Raw genomic sequence first — 17,247 nt, forward strand, 5'->3', positions numbered from 1 at the left:
CTATTATAAGGTGGGTGCACAACTGGCTGGAAAACCATACTCAGAGAGTAGTTATCAGTGATTCACAATCAAGCTGGAAGAGCATATCAAGTGGTGTCCCCTGGGGATCTATCCTAGGTTCGGTTCTATTCAAATATCTTCATAAATGATTTGGATAATGGTATAGAGAGTTTTTAAGAACAGGTTAGACAAACACCTGTCAGCGATGGTCTGGTTAATACTTAGTCCTGCCTCAGTGCAGGGGACTGGACTAGATGACCTATTGAGGTCCCTTCCAGTCCCCCTACATTTCTATGGTTTTCTGATTCTAATTGCCATTCTTAAGTAGTAATGTGCACTTTATTGTCAGATCAACCTCCTTTCCCATGTTCTGGTGTCCCTAAACTTCTGACTACTAGAACCTGGGACTGGAACTCAGTAAATTGCCCTGTTCTGTTCACTCCCTCTGAAGCATCTGACACTAGCCACTGTCAGAAGACAGGATACTGGGCTAGATGGACCATTGGTCTGACCCAGTATGGCTGTTCTTATGTGGTACAACCAATGGTATGGGTATTGGAGGAGGAACACTCCACATGGAGTTCTTCAGAGTTCTCTATTAATTGTTGGAAGAGGGAGGGTAGGTTGCCTTGTCTTTGGAATGACTGGCTGCTCTACCTCCATATCCCTGCACAGTAGGCCTGCACCTCCCCATCGCTTCAGTGGAGATGCACAAACAAGACTTTTCCTGGCCCAGGTTGCCCCCAAGGATCCCCCCGACACACACACATTGGCTGGGGATAGCGAACTGTGGCCACTTGGGAGCTCGGGGGGCTGTGCCTGCGGATGGTCAATGTCAGCAAAATGTCTCACGGCCCACAATCAGAAAAGGAGTACTTGTGGCACCTTAGAGACTAACCAATTTATTTGAGCATGAGCTTTCGTGAGCTACAGCTCACTTCATCGGATGCATGCTGTGGAAACTGCAGCAGGCTTTATTTATACACAGAGAATATGAAAAAATACCTCCTCCCCCCCACTGTCCTGCTGGTAATAGCTTATCTAAAGTGATCATCAGGTGGGCCATTTCCAGCACAAATCCAGGTTTTCTCACCCTCCACCCCCCCACACAAATTCACTCTCCTGCTGGTGATAGCCCATCCAAAGTGACAACTCTTACCCTGATGGGCTGCATGCGGCCTGCAGGCCGCAGGTTGCCCACCACTGCTGCAGAGCCATCCCTGCTGCAGCTGCTGTCCCTAGCACCACACTGCACCACTGCCTTCCAGCCTGGCCTGGCCAGGTGCAATGTAAGTCCCCAACTCTGAGTTGGGACACAGAGTGCTGAAGCGGGGCGAGGCCAGACAGTTCCCCAGGAGCTCTTGTGCAGGAGGCAGTCCCACAGCAGCAGAGAAGAGGAGCAGAACTGGCCACCCCATTGCCCACTCAGGTTTGGCCCTACCACCAGCTCTCTGTCATGACAGGGAGGGGGATAAATGACAATGCAACCTGGTGCAGGGGAGTCACAGCGCCACTCAGGTTTGGCACCGTGTCTCTTCCGTCATGACACGAGGTTAAACTTCAATAGTGCTGCAATGCCCACGCACCTGATCACAACACCACTCACTCAGTTTAATCCCAGTAGCACTCCCCACTCTGCTGTATGACCAAACCGGAATGGGCAGTGGAATGGCCAATGCTGTTCTCCCTCACTGCTCCCAGCAGTACACACTGTGCATAACAGGCATATAGCTGTAGGTGCCACGGATCCCTGCTCTAGCAGGGGAGACAGATGCTTGAATCTGAAGGACATGATCAGGGTCACAGACAGACACGTTCTATTACCACAACAGTAGTGTACGCATTGTGTAAATGAATCTGCTCATTCAGACTTTGGGCTTATGCGCTATCAAAACTGCTTCTTTTTGGCAATAATTTTAAACAATCCTTGAGGATTTCAGTATAAAATATATTAACAGTAGTACTGGCAATATATGTATCTAGCTTAACAGAATGATGTGGTAATATGATAAAAATGCTTCAAAATATACTTTGTGAATGGGGTTTTTGGGGTTATCAAAATAATACTGGATGGATGGACACTGTAGATAAAAGATGCGTGAAAAATGGTTTTAATTTATCACTAGATAAAATCTATGATATTTGATCTTCACTGTTATTTCCCATACATTTACCTGATTTTCTGAATTTCCTGTGAGCAATTGAGTGTCTAATTTGTGCACACGACGACAGCAGTTCCAGTGTGCACTCATATCAGGTTGCTGCTCCTGGCCTGTTTGTATCTAACCATATCATATGCACATTCAATGACTTTCAATCATGGAATTATATTTTTTCTCTCCTGCTAGTAATAGCTCACCTTACTTGATCACTCTCGTTACAGTGTGTATGGTAACGCCCATTGTTTCATGTTCTCTATGTATATAAAATCTCCCCACTCTATTTTCCACTGCATGCATCTGATGAAGTAAGCTGTAGCTCACAAAAGCTTATGCTCAAATAAATTGGTTAGTCTCTAAGGTGCCACAAGTACTCCTTTTCTTTTTGTGGATACAGACTAACACGGCTGCTACTCTGAAACCTGTCATAATGCAAGGCACTGAATTTAGCTGTATGGAGTGGAAATCCATCAAACTCGTACAGATACAGACAGACATCATCTTCCTTTCCAAATGCAAATGGATGGACATCATACCACAAGGACTGAAGATAAAAAATCCATTACAATCTACATACCACACAGACACCACACAGACTATGCTGACAGATTGTGCCACACACTCTCAAAGAAACTGCGCAATCACCTATCAACATCCTATACAGCAAACAGGAAAAGATTAAGAATGAGCTCTTAAAACTGGATACTCTCATAAAAAACCAGCCCTCCACACAAACTTCCTAGTGGCTGGACTTCACAAAAACTAAACAAGCCATTTACACCACACACTTTGCTTCTCTACAAAAGAAAAAGGACACTAAACTATCTAAACTACTACATGCCACAAGGGGCCACCACAGTGGTTCCCTTAATCTATCCAGCTATATTCTTAGCCCAGCAGAAGAATCTATCCTATCTCGGGGCCTCTCCTTCTGCCCTTCCACCCCCACGAACATGATACAGGTCTGTGGTGACCTAAAATCCTATTTTTCGACGTCTCCAACTCAAGGAATATTTCCAACACACCTCTGAACAGCATACTAACGCACAGAGACCTTCCTACCAACACTACAAAAAGAAGGATTCTGGGTGGACTCCTCCTGAAGGTCGAAACAACAGACTGGACTTCTACACAGAGTGCTTCCGCCAGTGTGCATGGGCTGAAATTGTGGAAAAGCAGCATCACTTGCCCCATAACCTCAGCCATGCAGAAAACAATGCCATCCACAGCCTCAGAAACAACTCTGACATCCTAATCAAAAAGGCTGACAAAGGAGGTGCTGTCGTCATCATGAATAGGTCGGAATATGAACAAGAGGCTGCTAGGCAGCTCTACAACACCACATTCTACAAGCCATTACCCTCTGAGGGTTACCAAAAGAAACTACACCATCTGCTCAAGAAACTCCCTGAAAAAGCACAAGAACAAATCCGCACAGACACGCCCCTATACCCCTGGTCGGGATACTTCTATCTGCTACCCAAGATCCATAAACCTGGAAATCTTGGATGCCTCATCATCTCAGGCATTGGCACCCTGACAGCAGGATTGTCTGGCTATATAGACTCCCTCCTCAGGCCCTACGCTACCAGCACTCCTAGCTATCTTCAAGACACCACTGACTTCTTGAGGAAACTACAATCCGTCGGTGATCTTCCTGAAAACACCATCCTACCACCATGGATGTAGAAGCCCTCTACACCAATATTCCACACAAAGATGGACTATAAGCTGTCAGGAACAGTATCCCCAATAATGTCACGGCAAACCTGGTGGCTGGACTTTGTCCTCACCCATAACTATTTCACATTTGGGGACAATGTATACCTTCAAATGAGCGGCACTGCTATGGATACTCGCATGGCCCCACAGTATGCCAACATTTTTATGGCTGACTTAGAACAACGCTTCCTCAGCTCTCGTCCCCTAATGCCCCTACTCTACTTGTGCTACACTGATGACCTCTTCATCATCTGGACCCATGGAAAAGAAGCCCTTGAGGAATTCCACCATGATTTCAACAATTTCCATCGCACCATCAACCTAAGCCTGGACCAGCCACACAAGAGATCCACTTCCTGGACACTACAGTGCTAATAAGCGATGGTCACATAAACACCACCATATACCAGAAACCTACTAATTGCTATTACTTACCTACATGCCTCCAGCTTTCATCCAGACCACACCACACGATCCATTGTCTACAGCCAAGCTCTACGATACAACCCCTCAGACAGAGACAAACACCTACAAGTCTCTATCAAGCGTTCTTACAACTACAGTACCCACCTGCGGAAGTGAAGAAACAGATTGACAGAGCCAGAAGAGTACGCAGACGTTACCTACTACAGGACAGGCCCAACAGAGAAAATGACAGAACTCCACTAGCCGTCACCTTCAGCCCCCAACTAAAACCTCTCCAGCACATCATCAAGGATCTACAACCTATCCTGAAAGACAACCCATCACTCTCACAAATCTTGGGAGACAGGCCAGTCCTTGCTTGCAGACAGCCCCCCAACCTGAAGCAAATACTCACCAGCAACCACACAACAGAAACACTAACCCAGGAACCTACCCTTTCAACAAAGCGCGTTGCCAACTCTGTTCACATATCTATTCAGCAATGCCCCTCTGCCATGTACATTGGCCAAACCGGACAGTCTCTATGTAAAAGAATAAATGGACACAAATCAGATGTCAGGAATTATAACATTCAAAAACCAGTTGGAGAACACTTCAATCTCTCTGGTCACTCGATTACAGACCTAAAAGTTGCAATTCTTCAACAAAAAAACTTCAAAAACAGACTCCAACAAGAGACTGCTGAATTGGAATTAATTTGCAAACTCGACACCATTACATTAGGCTTAAATAAAGACTGGGAGTGGATGTGTCATTACACAAAGTAAAACTATTTCCCTATGTTTATTGCCCCCACCCCTTACTGTTCCTCACAGGTTCTTGTCAACTGCTGGAAATGGCCCACCTTGATTATCACTACAAAAGGTTTTTTTTTTTCCCCTCCCCACCGCTGGTAATAGCTTACCTTACCTGATCACTCTCGTTACAGTGTGTATGGTAACACACATTGTTTCATGTTCTCTGTGTATATTAAATCTCCCTACTGTATTTTCCACTGCATGCATCCAATGAGGTGAGCTGTAGCTCACAAAAGCTTATGCTCAAATAAATTTGTTAGTCTCTAAGGTGCTACAAGTACTCCTTTTCTTTTTGCGGATACAGACTAACACGGCTGCTACTCTGAAACACATAAATTAGACAACTAATTGTGCATAGTCAGACTGATAGGCCATCAGTGAGAAGAATTGTATATTATGAACTTGATGTTGCATTGCTTACTTGGGCAAAATACACAGTCAAGTTAATGGAAGTTTTGCCTGTGCAAAAAGTGCAGGATATCTATCTATCTATATATATAGATATATATGGAAACAGTTAATTTGTCCTGTCATTTGTCTTGCAGTGCATTTAAAGAGAAACCATGGCTTCAACAACTGGGAATTGCAAGAACTCTAGCTAAGAAGAGTGTCTGCAAACCTGTATACTGATAAAGGCCTGATTTCATATTGAATGTTTCCAGGAACCTGTAGTTTGGGAAGAGAGCCTATGTTTGAATGCTCTAACAATATCAATGATGTCCTATTCAACATGCATCCTAAATTCAATTTTTTCCACCGACACAGTAAACGGATATGGTTAATGAAGGTATATTAATAATACATTACATGAAGATAATGTATAAATCATTAGTGGATGCTCTGGGCTTTGTCTGTAACAGATATTTAATCTCTGTACCTCTAAAGAGAATAAAGATTAAATCACGTGACAAAAATAATTCTGAAAAACTGAATGTAATGTGTAAGGGAAAAAGAACAACTCATTAGATTAGTGTGAACCAAAGATTTTCAGCATTGAATAGCACCACTGTGAGAGAAAAATTAGATCACCTAGGACTAAGCTTTAGTGTGCCAAGCAGAGGCTGTGAGAATCTCCCACTGAACCTCTAGTCATGCTAGCAGACTTCATCCTCCAGCACTCCCTCCAAGTTTAAAGACCTCCTGTCTCTAAAACAGTTTCAAAATGACTTTGATTAAAACCTTTTCTGCAGCTCCTGCTTTCCGGAACAGACTGCTCTGTGTCTGTCTACCTCATTGACTCTCTTGTCCCTTTTTAAGTCTCATCTGCAAATCTATCTTGCATAAATTTCTCTCTTGCATACTTTCTTTCTCTCTTCCATTGAGAGATTTATTATTTAGGGTCCTCGTTCTCCCAAACCTTACTTGTGTGAGTAATCCTTACTTGTGCAGTCCCATTGAACCCAATGTGTGAGGAACAGGAGCATCTGCAAGGGCTTCTCTACATTTGAAATGCTAAGCAGCACAGCTGCAGCGCTTCAGTGTAGAAATTAATTACAGTGATATGAAGAAAGAAAAGGAGGACTTGTGGCACCTTAGAGACTAACCAATTTATTTGAGCATAAGCTTTCGTGAGCTACAGCTCACTTCATTGGATGCACTGATGTAGCTCACGAAAGCTTATGTTCAGATAAATTGGTTAGTCTCTAAGGTGCCACAAGTCCTCCTTTTCTTTTTGCGAATACAGACTAACACGGCTGCTACTCTGAAACCAGTGATATGAAAGATTCTCTCCTTGGCATAGTTAATCCACCTCCCCAAGAGCCAATAGCTAGGTCACCAGAAGAATTCTTCCATCAATCCAGTGCTATCTACAGCGGGGGTTAGGTCAGTTTAACTACTTCACTCAGGAGCGTGGATTTTTCATTCTCCTGATTTAGGTGGATTGATTTAAATTTTGAGTGTAGACCTGGCCTAAGGGACTGGCTTTTATTGTCTCAGCCCAGTCATTTGGTATGGGAAAGGGTTAAAAAAAGTTAACACCCTTGTCACAGGACTGGGTGATTATCCACTGACTTGATCAGCTAATGTTACAATGAATAAGACTTAGAGAGAGTTAACATGATCAGGCTGTAACTGAGACTGTATTACTTGTCTCTGCAAAGCATTTTGGTGTAGAGCCTGACTTCCACAGAAATCATAGTTTCACCATTGACTTAAATAGGAGAACAAGGACCACAGTTAGTGTGAAATATTCTATTACATATTCTGTCTCATGAACTGAATTAGAAGTACTGTAAAATATACAAAGAAAAAGGGGTCACACATTTAAAATCCTGCCATTTCATAAAATGAAATCTCCTGCATTGGCAGGCATCTGGACAAGATCGCCTAATAAATCATTTCCATCTCTCAAAATGTCCCCAATATACAGGTAGCACTTTCAGATTGAAATTCTTTCCTGAAATATAAAATGATAAAATCATGTCTGAGGGCATGCCTACATTGCCTTGCCTGCCTCAGACTAAGGGGGTGTAAAGAGCAGTTCACACCAAAGTGCTGTGCTATAGCTCCCTCATGTGGATGCTGCAGGCACAAGCGAAAAGGTTTTTCATTTACATTAACGTAGTCCTCTTCAAACAGAACTATGGTAATGAGAACTGGGAATGAAGTGAGCTGTAGCTCACAAAAGCCTAAGCTCAAATAAATTGGTTAGTCTCTGAGGTGCCACAAGTACTCCTTTTCTCTTTGTGAAGACTAACACGGCTGCTACTCTGAAACTTGTTCCCACAGCATCCACACAGGAGAGATACAGCACAGGACTTTGGTGCGCACTGCTGTTCACAGCCTCGTAGTGCGAACTGCAGGGCAGTGTAGATATGCCCTGAGATTGTACCTTCAGTGGTTCTGTGGGAAGCAAGAGTAACAATGAGTATGTGTCTCCCTGTGTGTTTCTCCTCTGCCCCTCTCGCCCCTATGAGAGAAAAGTTGGGCAGGTGAGCTATTACATTAACTACTGGAATACATTTGTTGGTCTAGCAACTGATTGCACTGTATATTGCCTGTGATTTTGACTTCTCAGTATTCTTCTCAACCAATGTCAACATGAATCACACACACACACAAAAGATTTTTATTTTTACAGTTCTGTAGAAAAACAATGATTACAATCTTTGTATTTCCATTTTTTTATATTCTTCTTTTGACAGGTATTAGCATATAATATCTTTATATTCAAGGCTGCATTTATACCATACTTTTACTTAAAACCTTTTAACTACGAATCTAGGATCTGCTCCTCCTCCCATTTAAATCTCTGGCAGTCTGTCCACTGTGGCATGAAACCAAGTATCAGGGGGTGTTAGTCTGTATCCACAAAAACAACGAGGAGTCCGTTTATTTGGGCATAAGCTTTCGTGGGTAAAAAACCCACTTCTTCCATGCATCTGAAGAAGTGGATTTTTTACTCATGAAAGCTTATGCCTAAATAAATGTTAGTCTTTAAGGTGCCACCAGACTCCTCGTTGTTTATGTGGCATGAAAGAATTGGTCCCATTGTGGTTGTATTACACTAGACTTCACTTTATAGGAATTACGTCATCAATAAACAAAAAGCCACAAAATTGCATAGTATCATTATAGCGCATTGATAAAATCAACATTTGATCTATTTTGCTTACATAATTGTTTTCAGATATCCACGATGAAACTATTATAGGATTTTTTACAGTTCCTACCCCTGTGTTAGATGACTGGTACTGTTTAAACAAAAACAAACACCTCTCCTACTTATCCCAGGCAGTCTCTCAGACCAGTTGGAAATATTTTCATTTGGAATATTTTGTTTATTAATATTTCCAATCGTTTAAAATTAGACAAAAGGAACAGGCAGATAAACAGTTGATTGTTTTCCTCCTGCCCTTTTTGGAGGGGACAGTGGATTTAGGGATAAGCAAACCCTATGCCTTCACCAAATTTGTCAAAAACTCGGGGGTGGGGGGGGGAATGGATATCTATGAATGGGTGACTTTTAAACTAAATTTGTAAATATTTTACTCGGTATCCACAGGCCTTTTCCATTTCTAAATGAACTTCTTCCCAAATCAAATCTGCCAGTTGTGGGAATTTTAGTGTGTGCCACATGCAGAAGAGGAGGTACACAGGGCCCCCACAAATAAGTATTAGCTGCTTTATTCTCTCCTTTCCCTTTTGAGTAATTTACAGTACATTGAAAGCTAGAGGTGAAACACAGCTACATCCCCCCGCCCCCAATTATTAACAATGTTTGAAACTAATTGTTTAGCTCTTCACTCGTGAGAGCTTGTACAGCGCTTTGCACGTGTAAAAAGCACTGTGTGGACTCGATTAACCTCACGCTATGCGGGATCAAACCCTGAATGTGTGAACTAACGAACTTATAAAACAGCAGCAGCACTGAACGAGTTTCCCTCAAGTACTGCCGAGATGTTAATCCACGCTCTAGGTGGGCCGAATGCAGCGATAAATCTGACCCACCCTCAGGCGAGGAGACCCTCCTGCCGTTGCGGGGTTTGAAATCTGGATGCGGCTCTTAGCTGGGCCTGTGGCGCCGACACCGCGCGTCGCGTCCTAACGCGCTCTGGGGACCCTTAGGGCTCCTGGGCGGGACGCCGGCCGCGACCGTGGGACCCTTCCCGCCTGCCCTCGGGGGCGCCTGGGGCGAAGGGGCCAGGCCGCAGCAGAGGGCGGGGGGAGGTGAACCGCCTCCGGCAGGCCCAGACCCCGTTCCGTGCAGAGGAGCCGCCGGACGGGCCTCGCCCCCCCTGCCCGCGCCCGGCCTTCTGCCTGCCCCTGGGGCCCCGGAACCCGTGCGCCGGGCTGCGCTCACCGGCCGGAGCGCGCTGGCGCAGCCACCCTGACAGGAAGCGGCTCAGCTGTCGGCGGGGAGGCGCCCGGCCTAGGAGCGGAGCAGGCGAGCGGCCCCCGGGAAGATGCTGCTGGTGCTATCGGAAGAGCACAAGGAGCACCTGGGCTTCCTGACCCAGGTGGACAGCGCAGGTCCGGCTCGCCCGCCCCCGCTTCCCGGGCTGCCCCGCACCCTTCCTCCGCCCTGGGCGGGCTCCTTCGGCCCCACAGGCTCCAGCTCTCTCCCCGCAATCCCCCAGCACGAGCGCGGCCCTCCTGCTGGGGCCCCCCGGGGCGGCGAAGTGGGACCTTTCGCCCGGAGAAACTGAAACAGGGCCCTGGGCCCTGCTCCCAAAGCGCCTGACAGTCACCCCCGTCTCCGGAGCCCGCTGGGGTTGAGGGGGCCCCTAAGAGCCCAAGGCCTTCTGCGGGGGCCACGGGTCAGCTCTGTTAATGAGGGAGACCTGGCCGAGGTGTGAAATGTGCCCCTGGCACTGCAAAACCAGTAGCTGCCCCAGAGAGTTCCCCCCAGCGCAGGAGTCACCAGGCAGGTCCGCAGAGCGTCTCTCTCCTTTCGTTTCAGTTGTTGGTGAATTTGGCCGTATCGCAGTGGAGTTCTTAAGGAAAGGCACCAACCCGAAAATCTACGAAGGAGCCGCAAGTAAGAGTGAGAGAAGCGGGGCAGAAGGGTAATGCTGCCTAGGACCTTGCTGGACTGAAGGGGAATTGTTAAAACTGATTTAAAAAGAAAATACTAATTTTAAAAATTCGATATTTTATTAATCAAAAACGTATGCCCTACTCTAAGGAGTATTTTACCCTGAAAAGGGAGAATTGCCATAGACTCCATGAAGTCCACTAGGGACTTGGCTATTGCTGATGATTTCATGCAGAAGGTGCTTAGATACTACAGCAGGTGTGGGTGAACTTTTTGGCCCGAGGGCCACATCTGGGTGAAGAAATTGCATGCAGGGCCATAAATGTAGGGCTGGGGCAGGGGGTTGGGGAGTTGTGTTAAGGTGCTCGGGGCAAGAGGTTGGGGTGTGGGGTGCAGGAGGGGGCTCAGGGCAAGGAGTTGGAGTGCAGGAGGGGTGCTGGCTCCAGCACAGCATCGTTTACCTTGAGTGGCTCTTAGGTGGCAGTGCCGCACAGTAGGGCTAAGGCAGGCTCCCTGCCTGCCCTGGCCCTGCGCTGCTCCCAGAAGTGGCCAGCATGTCCAGCGGTGACTGCTGGGGTGGGACAGGCAGCGCTGCTGTGCTCTGCCCTCACCTGTGGGTACCACCCTCGAAGCTCCCATTCACTGCAATTTCCCATTCCCAGCCAAAGGGAGCTGTGGGGGACGGTGCCCGCAGGCGAGGGCAGCGCACAAAGCCCTCTGCACCCCTTCCCCCAGGGGCCGCAGGGACGTGGTGCCAGCTGTTTCTGGGAGCAGTGCGGGGCCGGGGCAGGCAGGGAGCCTGCCTTAGTCCTGCTGCGTCATAGGGCCGGCAATCCCGAGGGCCAGATTGAAAGCCATGACGGGCTGGATCCGGTCCGCAGGCTGTAGTTTGGCCTCCCTTGTACTACAGTGTTGAGCAACAATATAAAATCCAGAAATATATTTGGGACCGATATACATCATGACTTAAATGGATGTCATCAACTTGAAATATGCAATTAACAAAATACGTTTATGGTGCTTCTGAATTTCTCTTCCAATTTTTGTTGTTTTACAGTAACACTTTCCTGGTTTTCAAAAAATATTTTTCTGTCTCCTGTTGCTTTGTGAAAGGCCCATCCAACTATCAGGGTAAAATTGTGTGTTTAGTGGATTATAGCTGGGAGATGGAGGAATGAAATTTGCTGTACCCAAAGGATTATCAAATGTATAAAGAAAACCAACTGAAAACACCACTTTTCTTTTTTAAATCTTTCATCTATAGCAATCATAAATTATACTTGTAACTGTGGTTTAAATAATTTAGGTGTGATTATGTATTTGTGTCCCTTTAATGCAATGCCTCCCTTTCCAAAGGGCAAAGTCTGAAAATTGGCAACTCTAGTACCAGTCTGGTCACCATTGGTTAGATTTAAAAAGTGATACACAAGTGAGCATATTATTTTATTAAATCATATCATAAACTCTAAAGTTCTTTCAGGCCCCATTGTGACTTACCATGCAGTGTATGCTTAAGTCCGTACTAATTCTGCTGTGCTTTTTAAAATTATTTTATTTATTTATTTATTTAGATGCCCTGTATCTTATAGCCTGGACAGATACACCTTACCTTGTCTTGAATATCTGTTTTGTTTTCAGGAAAACTTAATGTTAGTAGTGACATTATTCAGCATGGAGTTGAGGGATTAACATATCTTCTCACTGAGGGCTCCAAGCTCCTGGTAAGGATAATGTCGTGATAGTATATATCAGGGGTAAAAGTTTGAGAGAAGTCCTCCAGTTTCTTTATTGGAAAACAAAGGCTTCCACAATATGCCTACAATGCTGGAAACACTTAGACAAGGGACCAAGTCAGGTTTTCAAAATTTGACAACTTCTTGATGATGGGAGAATGAAAGGGTATGTATAAAAGCAACACCATTTTTACATAGTATTGTAATATTAAGCATCCCAAAGCACTGTATATGTGACTCACTTCACTTTGCCTAGCATATGCATTTCAGTGGCTCTGGAGTTAAACTTTTTTAACAGCATATAGCAACGATTCACAAGAGTAAAGAATAGAAAGTGAGGAATAATGCTTTAAAAAATAATAATGTTTTAAAAAATAAACTATCCAACTGTAAGTGAACGGAAATCTATTTTTTGAGTTCTGTCACTGTTCAAATGCTGTACTGAATACAGACTAGATTAACTCCTCTTATTCGGGGTTCCTTGTAGCTACCTAGGCTACTACTGGCCTGATGCTGCTTAGATTGTGAGATTTTAACTAACTCACCATAAAAGGTAATAAGAATACAGGAAAATAGGAAAGAAAGAAAGGCACCTGGGTAATAAATTGTCTTCCCATTGGGAAGACTGTCCAAGAAGTAAGAGGATACTTGAATATTGCAAACTTATGAAATAAGTGGAGCAGTTGAGTGGTGGTCCTGAGTTAACTTCATTCACTTGTATTCTTCTGGTATTGCTTCCAGTTCTTGGAATAGAGTGAAATATCTTCTTTTGGAAAGTAGGGTGACCTGAAAAATGAAATAAATTCTCCTGGCATTTTGATGGGATAGAGCTTGCCATGCAACAGTTATAGTATGCGAAAGCTGTTGACAATAGTGCAAAAGGAAGACTCTTCTCTCAAGTACATGACTGCTTCCAGAATAACAGAAACTGAACCACACCATAAAATAAAACATACATGTAGAAAACCATTGATCTGGGACTGTCAAAGTACAAGGGCCATTCTAGATTAATATAATGTGAGTTCTGACCCAGCACTTACATACATAGGCATTTTAGAAATTTCAGAGTATGTTAAAATTTTAATAACGATGCTACACAATGTTATAAATTGATCTGATATCTAGAAATGTACTAGAATCTGTCAAGGCCCAATAAGTCATTGTTATAAGCTCCTTCTATGGGTACACTATTTTGGTTCCTACTACTTTCAAATAGGTGTATCAAAATGATTAAATACAAAAAGTTAAGCATTTTTTTTTTTGCCCTCTTTAATTTACTTGAGTAGTTGCATTTGAATATTATTATTGAAGTTGTACCTTGGTAGCAATATTGTATCATCATTTATACACTAGTTAACATGTGACAGGTTTGATGGGTTCTAGATACGGAACTCCTCTCTTATATTTCTGCATGAAAGGGATTGTAACTAGGTAATGTGACTTTAGAAAATGTAATATATAGATTCTGGGGAGCAAGTAACATAGTAATAGCAACAACAGTTATGCAATTCCTGATTACATTCTAAATTGATGATTTCTAGATTTCTGAGATAGACTTCCAAGACTCCGTGCTTGTTCTGGGATTCTCAGAGGAATTGAACAAATTATTGCTTCAGCTTTACCTTGACAACAGAAGGGAGATCAGAAGCATTCTTAGTGAACTGGCACCAAAGCTCCACAGTTACCACAGCCTTGAATGGAGACTAGATGTGCAGGTAACATATCCTAGTCTTAGTAGATAATCTGAATTTCATTTTAGCACATTTTAGCAGAACAGGCTGTTGTGAAAAAATTAAGATTAATTCAGTGTTCTTAAAATGCTTGAGGCTGCAGTATTTGCATTTATATAAATATTTGCAGATGCTTATTTACTAGTCTGCATTGCAAGACAGTGGGCTTTAAGATAGATAAAGAGTATAGTTAATGTTGCAAAATTGATTTCATTGTTTTATGCTCTGTTACATTGTGGAGTTCAGTCAGAGATTTATATACTAGATTAAAGGATAACTTTATTTAGTCTTTTTTATTGTTTTTAAAGTCTTTGGTGTAATATATAATGAAGCGTTGTCAAATGACAGCATTACAAAAAACTGCATTTGATTAAACCAGAAACTGCAATCATTATCTAATAATGATAAAACTAGATATAGATGTAAAGAGTAAACTATGTGTCAGTCTATGAATAAAGTTGCATAAGAGTTGTGAGTTCCAAATGTGACACTTGGCTTCCTAACATATTTCTTTGTTTTAACTTGTAATGTTTCTTTTTTTCCCCTTACTTCTCCATTTCATCTCATTTGAACTTCTTCATACAGCTTGCCAGCAGAAGTCTGAGACAACAGATTAAACCAGCTGTCACTATAAAGCTACACCTTGATCAAAATGGAGATCAGACAACCAAAATATTACAAACTGACCCTGCTACTCTGCTCCACCTAATTCAGCAATTGGAACAAGCCTTGGGGGAAATGAAAACAAATCATTGTAGGCGAATAGTCCGCAACATCAAATAACATTAATTTGTGACTTATCTCATTAAGTAATTTGTGAAACAGTAGTAGAAAACAATGTTCACAAATATACATTTTGAGGAAAATAAACATCTGGATCAGATGAAATGCTTTCCTGTGCCAGGATCTTGAGCCAGTGGTTACAGGCTGAACTTCCTTTGTTGCTAACTACACAGCTGCCTGATGTGAGTTAGGATAATTGTTTTGTGCTTTAACTCCCTATATAGAAATTAGTCCGGGCAGCCCTACATTAGTTAACTCTCCTTGGTGAGCTTTTCTAATATTATATAGGGCTGCCTCAGTGTAATACAAAGTTGTATATTCATTGCTATGTTTATCAAGCAACGTTTATTCTCGTGTTCCTTCTTAAAATAAAAAAATACTTACGCTGAGAAGGAGTGATATTTTACCAGGATTGGTCTTCCATCTAAATTCTTATGCTTATAGAACGACTGAATTTAACTCTTAAAGTTTCTACTTCTTTTCCCTGTCATAACTTCTGTTAGTGGCTGCTAAGATGCTTTTATGAAGTGGTGGCAACAAATTCTGTAATGCTGTATATATCATCAAAATCACATTACAGACAAATAGTAGGTTTGTTTTAGATATCGTTTCCTATGTTTCTGGCTAGACTTGCAAATAAGAGAGTCAGTCCACTTTTAAGTTTAACTTATGTTAGCCAAAGCACTCTACTATTGTTTAACTTTCTGAAAAGATGTGTAATATGGTAGCACTTCCTTGACTGTAGCAGGGTGTGATGGGGTGGCTACCTCATGCAGGAGTGGAAGGAGTTAATGGAGGCCAGATGGGCCAATTAACCTTGTAAATTGGAGGCTAAGAAGAAAGCCCTGATTACAGGAATAGGCTGTGCAGGAACAGTTGGGGCCTGTATAAAGCCAGGTAGGGGGCCACAGATAGGTGGCTGTTCTGGGAAAGGCTGCTGCTGGGCAAGGGCAGTCCCTTCCTGCAAAGGGGGAGCAGTGTTTGGAGACTGCAGAGTGCATTGGATGCAGTCACACCCTGGAAAGAGGGAGGACAGTTTTGGAATTGGTAGACTCCGAGAGAGAGAAGGGGAACCAATGGTAGGAAGCAGTACAGGGAACGAGGAGTGAGGGCTAGGAAAGGAAAGTCCAGGACTGCTGAGCTGAGGGTCCCTGGACTGGAACCCACTATAGAGGGTGGGCCTGAGTTCCCCTCCCAGCCCCTGGGGAGTGGCCAGGGCATTGGAGATGCCAGCTAGACAGCAGGTCTGGAAAGACTCTGAATTCCCTGGAAGGGGAGGACCTTGGTGTCCTGGCCAGAGGGCCAAGCCACGAAGAGTAGGCTGCAGATTCAGGCGTGAGCGGGGCTGCAGACTGAGTGCTTGTCTGCACTTACCGGGGGATCGATGAGCTGCAATCAATAGATTGTTGGTCAATCTAGTGCAGAGGTAGGCAAACTATGGCCCGTGAGATCATCCTGTCCGGCCCTTGAGCTCTTGGCCAGGGAGGCTAGCCCCCGGCCCCTCCTCTGCTGTCCCCCCTCCCCTGCAGCCTCAGCGGTGTGCGGCTGCTAGTCCTGCCGCTCTGAATGGCATGGTAAGGGGAGCGGGGGGGTGGGGGGTTGGATAAGTGGCAGGAGGTCCCGGGGGGCAGTCAGGGAGCAGGGGGTGGTTGGATGGGGCGGAGGTTCAGGGGGGGATTGGATAGGCATGGGAGTCCTGGGGAGCCTGTCGGGGTGGGGGTGTGGATAAGAGTGACGAGGGGAGCGGTCAGGGAGCGGGGGATTTGGATGGGGGTGGGGTCCTGGGTGGGGGGTTGGGGCAGGGGGTCCCGGAGGGGGCGGTGGTCAGGGGACAAGGAGCAGGGGGGTTGAATGGGTCAGGGGTTCTGAGGGGGGAAGTCAGGGGGCAGGAAGTGGGGGGGCAGGTATGGTTAGAGTTTGGGGAGGCACAGCCTTCCCTACCCAGCCCTCCATACAGTTTTGCAACCCCGATGTGGCCCTCGGGCCAAAAAGTTTGCCCACTCCTGATTTAGCGGGTCTAGTGAGGACCTGCTAAATTGGCCGCAGATCGCTCTCTCGTCTACTCCTGTACTCCACCGGATCGAGAAGAGCAGGGGGAGTCGATGGGACAGCATCTCCTGTCAACATCGCGTAGTGTGTTCCCCATGGTAAGTAGATCTAAGCTATGTCGATTTGAGTTACGCTATTCCCTGGATGGGGGGAAGACACACTGGAGGGAGAGGGCAAGGTGGCAGAGCTAATTCCCAGAACGGCCAGCAGGAGTCGTTGTGAGCGGTGAGCGCACCCTTTGACTCAGGGCTAGTAGTTACTACTGGCAGGTCCTGGCAACCAGCTAGTAATGGCTAGCTTAGACAATAGTTTGTACATGCAAACCCCAGTGGTTCTGCATAAGTTCATACAGTAGAATCTCAGAGTTAC

The 17,247-nt window shown here is 44.7% G+C and overlaps 2 protein-coding genes across 3 annotated transcripts in view; both read left to right on the forward strand.

Annotated features, from left to right (window-relative positions):
• Positions 1-6,008, forward strand: part of ANKUB1 (ankyrin repeat and ubiquitin domain containing 1) — a 31,377-nt gene extending 25,369 nt beyond the window's left edge. Inside the window, exon 6 of the mRNA XM_073358771.1 lies at positions 5,650-6,008. Coding sequence (XP_073214872.1) covers positions 5,650-5,734 — 85 coding nt within the window. The 3' untranslated portion in view covers positions 5,735-6,008. The remainder of the gene's footprint in view (positions 1-5,649) is intronic.
• A 3,635-nt stretch (positions 6,009-9,643) lies between these two features.
• On the forward strand, positions 9,644-15,221 carry COMMD2 (COMM domain containing 2). 2 transcript variants are annotated; one of them, XM_073359713.1, is made up of 5 exons: positions 9,644-10,078; positions 10,509-10,586; positions 12,222-12,304; positions 13,858-14,031; positions 14,632-15,221. In XM_073359713.1, the coding sequence occupies exons 1-5, from the start codon at positions 10,012-10,014 to the stop codon at positions 14,827-14,829; spliced, it is 600 nt and encodes a 199-aa protein (XP_073215814.1). In that variant the 5' UTR covers positions 9,644-10,011; the 3' UTR covers positions 14,830-15,221. The 2 variants fall into 2 exon arrangements, with proteins under 2 accessions (XP_073215814.1, XP_073215812.1); XM_073359711.1 differs by lacking the exon at positions 9,644-10,078 and having other exon boundaries at positions 10,087-10,586.
• Positions 15,222-17,247: the final 2,026 nt, after the last annotated feature.

The sequence above is a fragment of the Lepidochelys kempii genome, chromosome 9 (assembly GCF_965140265.1).
Source record: "Lepidochelys kempii isolate rLepKem1 chromosome 9, rLepKem1.hap2, whole genome shotgun sequence".
Classification (NCBI taxonomy): Eukaryota; Metazoa; Chordata; order Testudines; family Cheloniidae; genus Lepidochelys; species Lepidochelys kempii.

What these genes read in the sequence shown, in the direction of transcription:
- COMMD2 (XM_073359711.1), top strand. Translation starts at nt 10,379, where the DNA reads ATGAGGGAGACCTGGCCGAGGTGTGAAATGTGCCCCTGGCACTGCAAA. An exon ending in CTGAGGGCTCCAAGCTCCTG is followed by an intron (nt 12,305 to 13,857) that starts GTAAGGATAATG and finishes GATGATTTCTAG; the next exon opens with ATTTCTGAGATAGACTTCCA. An exon ending in AATGGAGACTAGATGTGCAG is followed by an intron (nt 14,032 to 14,631) that starts GTAACATATCCT and finishes TTCTTCATACAG; the next exon opens with CTTGCCAGCAGAAGTCTGAG.